The following is a 15,807-nucleotide window of genomic DNA, read 5'->3' on the forward strand; positions in this document are numbered from 1 at the left end:
ACTAATTACCTAATTTATGGAATAACTGAACCCAAATCTTTATTTACTCATTTTAAACTTTGTGTATGTTCTGATAATCGTCCTGAATCTGATCTCAAACAAAATTCCTTCACAAAAATGCAATTATTTCAGCTTTTTGCTAAAACATTTCTTTAAAGAAAAACACCCATATTTAAGAGTTTATAAGCAGAGAATAAAAATATAGATAGGATGAAACGTTTCTCTCATTTTGTTTGTTTATTTTTTGTTTGAAAGCAGAGGGTCTGTTCTTTCATTTGATATATTTGTATGTTTATATATTTATAGAAGAAAATTTTCCTGGAAGGCATTTTGTGAAACTTTAGTGAAAATCACAAAAAATGTTGGCAGGCAACTTTTCAAAAAATGGCTGTCGGCGAACGAGTTAATTTCATGCAGCGCTGCACATACCGATTGGTGTGTAACATCATTGTGCCACAAATGAAATTTGAAAGCATTTCAAGCAGTTTGATCTCGCAGTATTTTAAAGGGACTTTAAGTAGGGTTTTATTAATCAAAATCAATGTCTTTATTCATAAATATGTCCTCGTTGGTGTCAAATGACCTCTGCCAATGATCTGATTTTTCTTTGTAAGCTTAGATTTTCTTCTCTTTACTTACATTGAACGGGTACGTCCAAGGAGGTTTTCATGTCATTCCGCCTTATTGATAAACTATATTAGCAGAAAGGGACAAAAAGCACTAGCCTACCAACACGTTTCCAGAACGCGTTTTCATTCAGAACACGTGAACTATCTAAAACGGACAAGGAGATCAGTGAGTACATAATGGCTACCGTAGTTGCAACAAGCATTTGGAAAAGCGAGGCGCTAGAGAGCACTATTCGTTTGAATGCAAAATACAATTTCACCACTAGATGGGGTTAAATCCTACTTATTGTCCATTTAATGTCATATAACAATCAGTCTGTGCAGCACATGCGACCCAATACATGGTTATGGTTTTCTAACAAAGCTAGCGTTAGGACCAGAAAAAACACAGGACTTATATGACAAGTATGTGTACAAGCAGGCACGGATTGGTAATCAGGAGCACTGGGATAATTGCCGGTGGGCCAATCTGTTTTTTTGGCTGCGAGGGCTGATGTTGTCATGCCACCGGGTTGAAGGTTACTGTCCTTAGGCCGCCTGCACTCAGAACACTTGCATAATTTGCAGGTGGCAGATGTCCCCACTGCTTTATACCCAAGTTGATATTGCTTATTGGCAAAATTCTTGCATTAGGGTCCATTAACATATAAAACGCATGGAAAACGCGGGATGTGCTGCTTTCTTCTGCTTTTTAAAGCACTCACCGTCTGTCTTTTCTAAAGGTCCCACTCGCTGTGAACACAAGTTTTATTTTAGCATGTCTATATTTGAGTGCACTTGCCGCGCACTTAGATTTATAATAAACTTGAGTGCAACTGGATGTGAACGGCCTCTAAAAGGAAAAGGATCTACAAATCGCAATTCATTAAAATCTAAGTCATATATGTAACAATAAATGGTCTATGAATTGTCATCGGGGTTTTTACACCTAGTCACTTCATGCGTTTTCTCTGATCGGTTAGCTTTCTGATCGCAAAAAGACAATGGTGTAAATGCCCTCCGAAACTTTTCGAGACACCCGGAAGTTAGCCGGCAAAGATGCAAACAAACAAAGACAACATGATTATTGCTTTATGGGCGACAACAGCGGGTAAAAAAGCTTTCTAGAAGTGTCCAATGACAAACTCGAATGATATTACACAAAAAAATAAAACTTTGAGAGAGATAGAGTTTTGTGAACGCTTTAACCCGTCATGGATCTGTATGTTAAATCATCACGCCATCACTCTCATGCTGCTCTGTACTGCGCACTCCAGTTTGTACATCATAATTATAATTACAGTGGGGAAATTAAGTATTTGACACATCAGCATTTTTATAAGTAAGGGGATTTCTAGGTGGGCACACAAAATTTCCACCAGATGTAGCCATCAAGCCAAATATTGAATTCATACAAAGAAATCAGGACATTTAAGTATACAAGTTGAGTCATAATAAGTGAAATGACATACTTTCCCCTCTGTATTTAGGCTACTGTTTTGCATTGAATTGGAAATGATATATTTATAGAATACAATGAATTGCAAGGCTGTACAGAACACTGCACTATTGCAGACTTATATAGGCTACTGAGGATTAATGAATGTTAATTATGTTATTTTACATTTTACAATTTACATGTTATTTTTTGTTGTGAACTACAGTGTCCGATCTAATTCACAAAACTCCAGGGCTGAACATGAGTCCCATTCCTGCCTTGTGTTTAAGTATGGATAGAGGCCTCCAGAAAGGATTCACATCGCAATCATGGTTTTACGATTGATTATCGAATTTTAAGACATTTCAATGTTTTTTTTATACAGGCACTTAAAAAACAAGATCATGTGGCATCTTTGAGATTTTGTTCAAAGCATGAATGTGCATCTGACAAATCTGCACATCAAAATGATTTATCAGGCGTCAATAATCTCTCAACACAAGCATCGTGTGCTGCGGTGGTGACCACCAGACAAAAAGCATTACAGACAGTGTCAGGCTGCTGGGAAGCAGAGAAGAAAGACTTTGTTGTACTTGATGTATCTAGATAAACACAGGTTTAGTTTCTTGTCTCTTTCCGCACTGGCACGCCCATATAATGACGCATCAAGCGAACTGTCCGGTAATGATGGTCTGTGTTAACAGATCAGCTACAAATGGGATCAGAGTTGATATTGTTTGCACTTTGAGCATCAACACTTGACCTGCACTCAGATGCATGATATGGGGTCGCTTCATAGAGATCAGGGGTGTGTTGATGTTGAACAGCAGGTCGCTGAACCAACAGCATGAAGAATTCGGCCTATTTAAGAAGCTGAAGAGTCTTTCTAAATATATTACAAAGATAAATGGAGTGCCATTGAGAGTATCGTATTATTATTATTTACCATCATGTGAATATAAAGAACAAGACAACTTTATATTGATTATGTTGCATTTGCATCACATTTAAGATGAGATCAAAATGAGATCAAAGTGGTCCAAGCTTTGAATCTCTCATCCAATCAGAATTTATAATTAAAAACAGCCTGAATCTAAAACCTGTTCATCTTCTACGTTCTTCATGTTTACAAATGCTGGGAAAAAGAAACATTGGTACAAAATGTTCATCTTTTTGTTGCTTTTCCTTTTTTCAATCCACACAATGCATTTTCTCCAACATGCCACATATAAAGACCATTATTCACAGACAAATAATGTTACTGACGCCAGATTCATATTTCAATTACTACGAATGATCACATACTATCATAGAAAATAATGTTTTCAAATTTTTAAGACAAGTCATGATATTTTAAAGGGGACGTCTGGTTTGCGACCTCTTAAACTTTTTCCTCGCCATTAATGAGTAATCTCGAAAATGACGTAAATGCTTCCCTGACAATGATGCATTTTTACAGCAATCCATATTTCAGCTATCATCCACTAGGTGACGCTCTTACCCAACTTATAAAACAATGAAGCATCCACTGATCTAAAAACAGTAAAAACTCCACGTATGTTTAATAAAATGCAAATTTGATAAAAATGTGGTATATTTGAAGAAACCTACACCTATTTGAAAGGTGATAAAAAGAGAACAAATGAGGATAGGATGAAACATTTTTTTTTGTAAGCAGAGGGTGTGTTTTATAGTTTTATACCACAGGGTTAGTGAATGCTTTATTCTGATTGGCTGACAAACATTTTAAGGATGTGCATTATTTTTTAGTAAACGCACACCTATGACGTAGTCCCAGGTCTGTCCACCGCATTACAGTTCCATATCACTATACCAAGTTTAACTAAAAACGTATTTTAACAAATAAAGCATAAATATATGTGTGGTATAGCGAAACAAAGAATTAAAAGGACAAAAAACTTGTCAAATGTCTTACAATAAAACACCTGAACAATGTCTTATGGTGTGTAAACGGTGGTATAAATGGAATAAATTGACTTTGGTGCCTTGAATTATTCAAAAATAATGCACCTATACGAAAATAATGCACCTTACCTAACTGTGGGTTCACACCAGATGTGTTTGAGGCGTCAAATTCGCGTTTACTGTGCATAGTTGGACGCTTAAACATTTTGAGTGTACTCGCTTCATTCGCACGTGAAAGCCGCACATAAAAATCTAGTCATCGAGACATTCACACGGAAATTGCGTCATTGGAGGTGCTTCTGTGATTCCGTTCGCTTCCTGTAATCACTTTACTACTAGAGCAAGCTCCTGATTGGTTAATGTGGCACATTTGCCCACCACAGCTCAGATTTTTCAACTCGCGCGTTTTCCGCGGCAACGCTCAATTCGCATCATTCGCGCAAACTAGACCCACTAAAGAGGCGGAATCGCATCTAAGTCGCCACGCTAAACGCCTCATTGACACCGTGAGACCTCCAGGCGCACGTCAACGCATCTTTACATTGACTGAAAGGATTAGTCCATATACTTAAAAGAAAAAATCCAGATAATTTACTCACCATGTCATCCAAAATGTTGATGTCTTTTTTTGTTCAGTCGAGAAGAATTTATGTTTTTTGAGGAAAACATTGCAGGATTTTTCTAATTTTAAAGGACTTTAATAGAGCCCAACATTCAATACCCAACTCAACACTCAACAGTTTTCTTCAACGGAGTTTCAAAGGACTACAAACAATCCCAAACGAGGCACAAGGGTCCCATCCAGCAAAACGACTGTCATTTTTGAGAATAAAAATGACAAATATACACTTCCAAAGCACAACTTCTCGTCTAGATCCGGTCGTCATGCGCTAGCGCGACCCCACGCAATACGTCATGACGTCAAGAGGTCACAGAGGACGAACGCGAAACTCCGCCCCAGTGTTTACAAGCGTCTTGAAAGAGGACTGTTCCTACGTTGTTGTATGTCAACTGATACTAGTTAATGTCTTTGTGTCAGTTTATTGTTTACGCAAATGTGCGTTTTATATATGTAACACGTGACCTCCCTACGTCACTACGCGTTTACGTTAGGTCGCGCTGGACCGGACCTAGACGAAAAGCTGTGGTTCAAAAGTGCATATTTTTTATTTTTCTTGTCAAAAATGACAATCGTTTCGCTAGATAAGACCCTTACGCCTCGTTTGGGATTGTTTATAGTCCTTTGAAACTCCGTTGAAAAAAACTGTTAAGTGTTGAGTTAAGTATTAAATGTTGGGCTCTATTAAAGTCCATTAAAATTAGAAAAATCCTGCAATGTTTTCCTCAAAAAACATAATTTCTTCTCGACTGAACAAAGAAAGACATAAACATTTTGGATAACATGGTGAGTAAATTATCTGGATTTTTCTTTTAAGAAAATGGACTAATCCTTTAACATAGAAATCATTCGCGATTGACGCCTCTACCACGGCTGGTGTGAAAGCAGCATTACACTTTACTTACTTATGGAAGTCATAAAGAAAAAGTTAACTCTCATTAACAAAAGTTATAAATAAAATCATATAAGTTATGAAAAGTAATTTAATTAAAAAAAATCTATTTAAATCAGACTGTTGATGCTTAGGGGGCTGAAGTTACAAAAGGTTTTCTATTTAATTTTCTGCAAAAAACTGAACTAAACTAAACTAAATATTAATATATTTACAGTGTCTTCTAATTTACTATTATACTCACACAAGAAGTAATATTTTTGTCATATTGCCCACCTCTACATGTAATTCAATTAGCAAAAACAAATAGCAATTAGCACATTTACACCTTCGTACTAAGTTCTTATGAAGATAAAATAGAGCTGTAGTTGCATCTCACATCAAACAGTAAGTGACAGTTTTTCCCCAAGACTATGACACCAGCAGTTTTCTCTAAAAGTTGACACAACACATAACAGATGTTTGCTCACATCAGTGTATCTGACATGAGCCGTACCCGTACACGGCTCCTTACCTGACAACAGCAGTTCTGAGTGTCTGTTAGTTAAAGTCACGTTGACTTTCCCCGAGCTGGCATTAAAACTGGTGATCGTCAGAGTCATCGGCTCTTTCACTCCTTTATATTCGAAGGAACCTTTCCACGTGTACGTGGGTGCAAACACGTCGTCGGGGACTGCAATGAAGAAGGGTCAATGTGTCAGATTCAGTGGTTAGGAAGCCATTTACACTCTGTGTTTAGTACAAATTAATGAATCATATTGTGAATGACCTCAGAGCAGAAATTACACTATGATTTGTCTGTCCTTATCCATTTTAACATTGACAATTATCATTAAGCATCATAAAACAGATATTGCAGACTAAATATTTTGTTTTAATGACCCGTGAACATTGCATATTGATGCACCGGTTGCTTGGCAACTGTAATAGCCTAAAGTTAGGCATGAACTCAAAGAGTTGAATTGTTTTATTTAGATAATTAGCCTTAATATAAAATGCATTAAACTATTTATTTAATTTCAGTTTGTTTTATTGCGGTTGCCACCTTTTACAAAATGCAATACAAGAGGTACTTTATAATTATTCCATGCATTGTGCCAACACAACCTCAGTTGGCACATTATATTTAATAAATGTGAAAAGCAACATGCAAATATACACCAAAGGAAAGCAAATTGTGAAATGCATTCAAATGTTTAATTACTTCAACAAAATAATATTGTTTATTATTCAGCAGGTTGTGGTTGCCAAGATCTGTGGTGCAAAAAACAAACACTATTTTATACACTGCAAAAAAGATTTTCAAGAAAGAAATTTCTTACTATTTTTGTCTTGTTTTCAGTAAAAATATCTAAAAATTCTTAAAATGAGATGAGCAAAACGACCCAAGAAAATAAGTCTAGTTTTTAGACCAAAAATATCAAATTTAAGTGATTTTGTGCATAAAACAAGCAAAAAAAAAAAAAAATATCTGCCATTGGGGTATGCAAATTTTTCTTTATTTTTTTCTTGAATTTAGTGTTTAAGAAAAATGTTCAAGATTTTTTGCTTACCCCATTGGCAGATTTATTTTTGCTTGTTTCACTTAAAATCACTTAAATTTGATATTTTTGGTCTAAAAACTAGACTTATTTTCTTGGATCATTTTGCTCATCAAGAAAAATAAAAGAAATTTTAGATATTTTTTACTGAAAACAAGACAAAAATTGCAAGAATTGTTTTCTTGAAAATCATTTTTTGCAGTGTAAAGCAAAAAGAGATTTCTCCCAATTAACCCAGTTCAGATTTTCGAACCATTTAACGTCAGTCTGGACAAAACACTTTAATTTAGGTTGAATATAACGTAATTGTTTGCACAGTGGTTACAAATCGCATAGTGCACGCATAACATCGAAAGTATCTTGAGTCTTTTTAAGATGCTTACCATTGACTTTCGGACTTGAAGTTCCTTGAACAGGCGTTACGACTTTTTCTGTTGTTTTTGAGCCAGCTGGAAAAAGAACAAACGCATATCATGGCAAAAATGTTGAAAAAGCCCATCACATTTGAAATGGGTTTAGGGAAACACATTACACACATGACTTCTCACAGCAAGCAAAGAAAATGATTTCAGAGCGTTTCTGCGTTGACAAGACAAAAGCAAAGAAAGAAATGGTTACGGGCCACGAGGTTCGGGCAGAAAATAAATTTGAATTTTGCTTTTTGTGTGTTTTGATTTGCTTTGTGTGTGTGTTTCTGACTGGTTACCTCTACAGACGGGCACCTTCCCAGTCCAGGACCCATCCGCGCGGCACACCCTGTGCTCGGAGCCTCCGGGGAGGATGAAACCAGGCTGGCAGGAATAAAGCAGTGTGTAGCCAAAAGAGGGAAGGTCCATGCCCAGCACGTTGGCATGCGGCGGAGTCTTTGGTTGCTTACAGGAGTGAGCTGAAGAAGGAAAACAGCAGCTGGTGAATTCATGTGTGCTAATAGAAAGTGTCATAATACACCATAAAATGAAAAGACAGAAGAGTTGTGCATATAAAAGACAATTTCTGGTAACACTTTACAATAAGGTTGTATTTGCTAACATTACTTAATACAAATTGTTATTCCCAAATAAATATATAATAATAATTTTAATAACCTTCCTGTCTTCCAATGAAAATGAGAATGGCGGTTGATTCCTTATCCCTTATACACCTGTATAGTCTTAAACATATGCTTAAAAAATATATATATATATATATAATTTGATAAAAAAATATGACGCATGCTTGACAGGTTTCATGAGATGCATTCACTAACCTGAGCTTTATAAACACACCAGCCCAAATGATGTATGCATGATAAAGCTGCTTTTTTCTTTTGCACATGAAATGAAATGCATATGGATGAGGAACAACATTCCTGGAGGGTGAAAGAAAAGGTTTCAAGACATGGAAAATGGATGGCCTGTGCCAGACAAACAAAATAATTGAGCCCTGGAAGAGTAAACATGAAATGCAGAAGGGGCAAACATGAACTAATGAGAGAAACACACGTACACCCAAATACAGTATCATGTGTCATCTTATTTATTAATAGAAAGCAGTAATGATTTCAACATGCCACTTAACCTTCAAAGGGATAAAAGCGGTAGCCTATTTACTGGCATTTCAACATATTATAATCCCAAAACATGATATTTTATTCAATATTATAGACAGCTTAAATTTTATGGCTTGTATCTCCCCTATAAGACAACTTTAAACAAGTTACTTAACCTCAGTATTTGCAGTGACCCCCATTTTAATATTTAATATTTTCACAGTTTGGTTTCCTCACCTATTGTCCCTTACAAATGTCTGTATCTCCCAAAATCCTGGTAATAGTGGTAAAACCTGGTAACACATTCTGCTATGAAACAAAACCATCAGCAGCAAAATGATCCATTTATCTATCCATCCACCTACCCATCAGTCTATCCACCCATCCATCCGTTCATCAATCTATCCATGTGTCCATCTGTCTATTCATCCACCTACCCATCCGTCTTTCCATCAACCCATCCGTCCATCCATGTGTCCATCTGTCTATTCATCCACCTACGCATCAGTCTATCCACCCATCCATCCGTTCATCAATAAATCCATCTGTCTATCCATCCATCTATCCATCCATCTATTCATTCATTTGTTCATCTGACTATCCATTTGTCCATCTATCTATCTGTCTGTCTGTCTGTCTGTCTGTCTGTCTGTCTGTCTATCTATCTGTCCATCCGTCCATTCATTCATCTGTCCATCTGACTATCAATTTGTCTGTCTGGCTGTCTGTCTGTCTGTCTATCCACCCATCCATCCATCCATTCATCAATCTATCCATGTGTCCATCCGTCTATCCATCCACCTACCCATCTGTCTTTCCATCAACCCATCCGTCCATCCATGTGTCCATCTGTCTATCCATCCATCTATTCATTCATTTGTTCATCTGACTATCCATTTGTCCATCTATCTATCTGTCTGTCTGTCTGTCTGTCTGTCTGTCTATCCATCCACCTACCCATCCGTCTATCCACCCATACATCTGTCTATCCATCCATCCACCTACCCATCCGTCTATCCACCCATACATCTGTCTATCCATCCACCTATCCATCCATCTATTCATTCATTTGTTCATCTGACTATCCATTTGTCTATCTATCTATCTATCTATCTATCTATCTATCTATCTATCTATCTGTCTGTCTGTCTGTCCGTCCATCCATCCGTCCATTCATTCATCTGTCCATCTGACTATCAATTTGTCTGTCTGTCTGTCTGTCTGTCCATCCATCCATCCATCCATCCATCCATCTATCCATCCAGCTATCCACCCATCGGTCTATCTGTCTGTCTGTCTATCTATCTATCTGTCTGTCTATCTATCTGTCTGTCTGTCTGTCTGTCTGTCTGTCTGTTTGTCCGTCCATACATCCATCCATTCATTCATTCATCTGTCCATCTGACTATCAATTTGTCTGTCTGTCCATCCATCTATCTATCCATCCATCTATCCATCCATCTATCCATCCATCCATCCATCCATCCATCCGTCCGTCCGTCCGTCCGTCCGTCCGTCCGTCTATCCATCCGTCCGTCCGTCCGTCCGTCCATTCATTCATCCGTCTATCCATCAGTCTATCCACTCATTCATCCATCCATCCATCTATCCATGTGTCCATCTGTCTGTCCATACACCTACCCATCAGTCTATCCACCCATCCATCCGTTCATCGATCTATCCATCCACCTATCCATCCGTCTATTTATTCATCTGTCCATCTGACTATCCATTTGTCTGTCTGTCTGTCTATCTTTCCGTCCATCCATCCATTCATTCATCCGTCTATCCATCAGTCTATCCACTCATTCATCCATCCATCCATCTATCCATGTGTCCATCTGTCTGTCCATATACCTACCCATCAGTCTATCCACCCATCCATCTGTTCATCATTCTATCCATCTGTTCATCATTCTATCCATCTGTTCATCATTCTATCCATCTGTTCATCATTCTATCCATCTGTTCATCATTCTATCCATCTGTCCATTTGACTATCCATTTGTCTGTCTGTCTGTCTGTCTGTCTGTCTGTCCGTCCGTCCATCTGACTATCCATTTCTCTGTCTGTCTGTCCATCCCTCCATAAATCTATCTATCCATCTAGCTATCCAACCATCTGTCTATACACCCATCCATTTGTCTATCCACCCATCTGTCCATTCGTCTATCCACCCATCATCTGTTCATCGGTCTATCCATTCATCTTTGTACAGTTCATCTCATGCAGGGTCACTTGGGGTTTGCTGGATTTCATCCCTGTATATCTCAGGCTATAGGCATCTATCTATCCATCTATCCATCCATCTATCCACCCATCCATCTGTCTATCCATTCATCATCTATACGATTCATCTCATGCAGGGTCACTGGGGGTTTGCTGGATTACATTTTTGTAGATCTCAGGCTATAGATATCTATCCTCCTGTCTATCCACCCATCCATTTGTCTATCCATCTGTCTATCCACCCATCATCTGTTCATCGGTCTACCCATGCATCCTTTGTACAGTTCATCTCATGAAGCGTCACTGGAGGTTTGCTGGATTTCATCCCTGTATATCTCAGGCTATAGGCATCTATCCATTCATCTATCTGTCTATCCATCCAGCTATCCACCCATCGGTCCACCCATATATCCACCCATCATCTGTTCATCTGTCCATCCATTCATCCTCTATATAGTTCATCTCATACTATGGGAGTATACTCTGGGTCACTGGGAGTTGCTGGATTTCTTCCCAGTATATCTCAGGCTATAGCATCTATCTATCTATCCATGCATCTGTCTGTTTTTCCATCCATACATCAATACAGTTAATCTCATGCAGGGTCACTGGGAGTTGCTGGATTTCCTCCCAGTTTATCTCAGGCTGTAGGCAGGAAAACATTCTGGACAGATGTCCAATCCATCACAGGGCTAATACACAAACAAACACACATTCGCGCTCTCACCTACGGGCATTTCAGAGTCTCCAACTCAACTGTATGACTGTGGGAGAAACCCGAAGAAAACCCCACAGTAACACGAGGAAACAAACAAACTCAATGTGCAAATATGCAAGATGCTCTTACAAGAGCCGGGTTGCTGTAATGAAATGACATACAGTATGAAAGAGAAATGAGGAGACTTACGAATGCATTCGGGCTGAGTGCCACTCCATGTCAAATCTTCCTGGCACGTACGTGTGGTGGAGCCCAGTAACAGATGACCGGTCTGACAGTGAAACTTCACCGTACTGCCCACCTGTTAACCAGTAAAAGGTACGCATGCATAAATCAACCTGCAAACTTCTTCAAAAAAATCAAATCATAAATTTGTCCTGTGACAGACAGTTCATATGAAGACATTTACATCCTTCTGGCTTTTTCATTTTTTCTGGTGTACTTGTGAAAAAGCAGTCCACTAAACACGGGCATGGATAATTCTGAGGATTAAAGAAGGGCATGTAAATGAGGAGGAGAACCGGTGTGCCGTCAAGTCCCGCTGAGATGAAAGTCTCTGCATGCTGGAACATTAGCTTTCATTACACCAGCCCACTTCTAAAGGAATCTGTGACAACAGCCGCGACTGACACAAACAAGACTCGGCTCGCCCGGCATTCACGCAGAGCCGGCTGAGAGGTCCTTCTTTTCTTCTGTCCTTCAAAGAGCTTTAATTCCTCCAGGCTTGAATGATCCAAACCAAGCATTTTTTGCATTACGTCCGTCAAGCACAAAGGCTGTGGCTGAAGTTCCGCCCTAAAGTTCACCAATTAGCAGTGAACGGCTGATTCACATCTTCTGTTTTCAAATATTTTGTCAATTTTGAGCAAATATATGCTATTGTTTTAAGACATGTTTGCATACAGTTGGCATGTGCATTCCTGCATTATGATAAAGAAATAAATCACGGTACTCATTGGATGATAGATTTACAAACAGATATCTGTTCAACTCAGAGGTCCTATTAATATGAATATCTTTAGCAGTGCAACACCAGCCTCTTTTGTGATTTTCACAAAAGTTTAATGCCTTCCAGAAAATGTTCTTCTTTATATATACACATACATCAGGGAGCGCTCTTACCCAACTTATAAAACCCGGAAGTTATAGACCCTCTGCTTAAAAAAAATAAAATAAAATCATCCTAACTTTATCACCTCTCAAATATGGGTAGGTTTCTTCAAAAATATCAAATTTTGGGCAAAAAGCTGAAATAATAGCATTTTTGAAACAAGACTTTTAATAGAGATCAGATTCAGAGCGATGATCAAAACATACACAGAGTTTGAAATGTATGCCCTAAGGTAATACATTATTTCCCCTTCTGGTCTTTATATCCCTTCCTCTGATGAATAATTTTTTATCCATGGTGGGGACAAAATTATGGACGACCTAAAATTAAGATAATTTAATATAAGTGCACTGCAAAATGATTTTCAAGAAAAAAAATTCTTAGTACTTTTGTCTTGTTTTCAATAGAAATATCTAAAAATTCTTAAATTAAGATGAGCAAATTAACACAAGCAAAAAAATCTGCCAAGGGGGCAAGCAAAACATCTTGAAAAATTTTCTTAAACACTAAATTCAAGAAAAATTCGCAGATTTTTTTGCGTGTTTTATGCACAAAATCACTTAAATGTGATATTTTTGTCCTAAAAACTAGACTTATTTTCTTGGGTCGTTTTGCTTATCAAGAAAAAGCATTTTGGTTTAAGAATTTTTAGATATGTTTACTGAAAACAAGACAAAAAAACTAAGAACTTTCTTTATTGAAAATCATTTTTTGCAGTGTATTTCAGCACAGCAAAAAATGACTTTCTTACTTAGTATTTTTGTCTTGTTTTCAGAACAAATATCTAAAAATTCTAAGAAAATAAGTCTAAGTTTTAGACAAAAAACATACATTTAAATAAATTAGTGCATAAAACAAGCAAAAAAATCTTGAAATAAGTTAACTTTTCTTGAAATAAATTAACTTTTTCATAAACATTTAATCCAAGAAAAATTTTTTTATTCCATTGGCAATTTTTTTTTGCTTGTTTAAGGAGTAATTTGCTCAAATTTTATATATTTTGCCTAAAAACTAGACTTATTTTCCTAGGTCACTTTGCTCATCAAGAAAATACATCTTAAATTAAGAATTTTTAGATATTTTTACTGAAAACAAGACAAAAATACTAAGAAATTCATTTTTTTTGCAGTATATTAGACAAAAAAAATCAAATTTAAGTGAATTTATGCCAAAAAAAAAAATCTTATTTTATTTGTTATTTGTAATTTGATTTGTTTATATTTGCGTGTTCAGGCACAAATGTTGCATGTTTTACCGCCTCATCGGTCACTGCGGAAAAAACAAACATTCATTTATCTGTTTTATGTGATGAACTTGAACATGTTAAGTGACGCATGGTCTTTGTTTATCTATTCTCTTCACAAATTAATACACATATTTTAACTTTTAGGGTCATCTGGTAAGTTCATGATTAAAAATGACCATGAACGAAAATGAACGAAAACAAAAGCTATTAATGCACTGTAAAAAATTGATTTTCAAGAAAAAATAATTCTTAGTATTTTTGTCTTGTTTTCAGTAACAATATCTACAAATTCTTAATCCAAAATGCTTTTTCTTGATGAGCAAAACGACCCAAGAAAATAAGTCTAGTTTTTAGACAAAAAATATCAAATTTAAGTGATTTTGTGCATAAAAAAAATCTGCCAATGGGGTAAGCTAATTTTTCTTGAATTTTTTTGCTTGTTTTATGCACAAAATCACTTAAATTTGATATTTTTGGTCTAAAAACTAGACTTAATTTCATGGGTCATTTTGCACATTAGTGAGCTGCTTTCGCTCCCATGATGTTACGGGAAGTAAAGCTAGCGGTGGATATATGTGGAATCCATTCTTCTGTTTAACTCAAGTGCCTAATTCATCTTATGCTTCATTTATCCCTTTCAGAAAGAAAAATCAGCATCCGAGCAGTCCTTAAAGTGGCGGCAGGGTCGTTTAAGTAGATATAGTGAACATCTGAAGAGCGTACTCACCCCCGGCCACACATCCTAAACCGCTACGGCTTGAATCTGACCGAATCTGTTTGACAATAAATCTATTGTGCTTATAAAAACAATGTCAGTCTGGAAAGCTTTTAGTTCATTTTTATATAAAGAAACCCAATGCATTGACACTGAAATGAGAATTTTTTCTCTAAAATCCGGCTTTGATCCTCATGGTGGCACTAACTGCTTTAGATAACATGAGCACAGTGAATATCCGTTTGACTCGGCAACCATGGAAAGACTTTCAATTCTTAATAAGCACATCACATGTCACCTTGTACTATTTTAACAGCCCGCTTTTGTGCTTGAAGATAAAAGCGAGCTACGACTGACAGAAATCGTCTCATACTTATTCTGATTATAATAGCTTTGATACGAGAGTCCAGGATAGTCCAGGAGTATCAAGCGTAGATCAACCGTCTCTCACCTTAAAGCCGAGACTGCTGTTCAGAGAGCCGTACTCCGGGGTGCCTGGATTTTCACACGTGGTCTTGGTCGGTTCTATAGTAAAAGTGATATAATGACATCGTTATCATCGACGTCTACATTGTTATCTTCATAATTGCATTAGGAGAAGCTCATGTAGTCCTGGATAAACTGCAGCAGAGGGTAATAATAATCCAACATAGATCAAAGCTGGTGTGCATATTACAGTGTAACTCCATTACTGGTTAACAACCCTTTACTGAATAAATCTGTATATGCAATAATATCCCATTCAGACAGCATAATACGCTACCTATGCAGCGCGGCTGGGATCCGCTCCAAATGCCATCCGCTTGACACGAGCGTGTAGATGAGCCCACCAGCACGTAGGGGGCGCTGCAGCTGTAGGTGACCTCAGATTTAAAGATGAAACTCGGTCCCTCTCTTCTGGCTCGTGCAGGCAACCCAGGGTCACCACAGAACTTGGCTGTAAAGATTTAAATATCAGTTGTTAGAGTTCATGCTTTTTATGTACGGTTTTACATAAAATCATAATCCATTTAACGTCTTTAACGTGATGTACCGTATTTCAGAAAAAGTCAAGCTGAACTCGATTTAATCTTGCAGCACATGATTAGATTATTAAAAGTTACAGAGCAGAATGAAGCCGTATCTGATGACAGGAGATAAGAAGTGTGTGCACTGTCAGTCGTTTTAAAGAAATATTACTATGGTCGGGTTTTTTAATTCACATGCACACATTATTCACAATAAGCATGAAGACTT

The 15,807-nt window shown here is 37.2% G+C and overlaps 1 protein-coding gene across 6 annotated transcripts in view; it reads right to left on the reverse strand.

Annotated features, from left to right (window-relative positions):
• Window positions 1–15,807, reverse strand: part of csmd3a (CUB and Sushi multiple domains 3a) — a 489,960-nt gene that overhangs the window by 20,677 nt on the left and 453,476 nt on the right. For 5 of the 6 annotated variants that reach the window (XM_055211335.2, XM_055211334.2, XM_055211332.2 and 2 more), the window contains 6 exons: window positions 15,335–15,508; window positions 15,023–15,096; window positions 11,689–11,800; window positions 7,731–7,910; window positions 7,408–7,473; window positions 5,998–6,156 (listed from right to left, as the gene is read on the reverse strand). In XM_055211335.2, coding sequence (XP_055067310.2) covers window positions 5,998–6,156; window positions 7,408–7,473; window positions 7,731–7,910; window positions 11,689–11,800; window positions 15,023–15,096; window positions 15,335–15,508 — 765 coding nt within the window. Of the gene's footprint in view, window positions 1–5,997; window positions 6,157–7,407; window positions 7,474–7,730; window positions 7,911–8,270; window positions 8,373–11,688; window positions 11,801–15,022; window positions 15,097–15,334; window positions 15,509–15,807 lie in introns of those variants that run through there. The other variant, XM_055211333.2, reaches the window with a different exon arrangement.

Source organism: Misgurnus anguillicaudatus, chromosome 10 (assembly GCF_027580225.2).
Source record: "Misgurnus anguillicaudatus chromosome 10, ASM2758022v2, whole genome shotgun sequence".
In the NCBI taxonomy this organism is placed as follows: domain Eukaryota; kingdom Metazoa; phylum Chordata; class Actinopteri; order Cypriniformes; family Cobitidae; genus Misgurnus; species Misgurnus anguillicaudatus.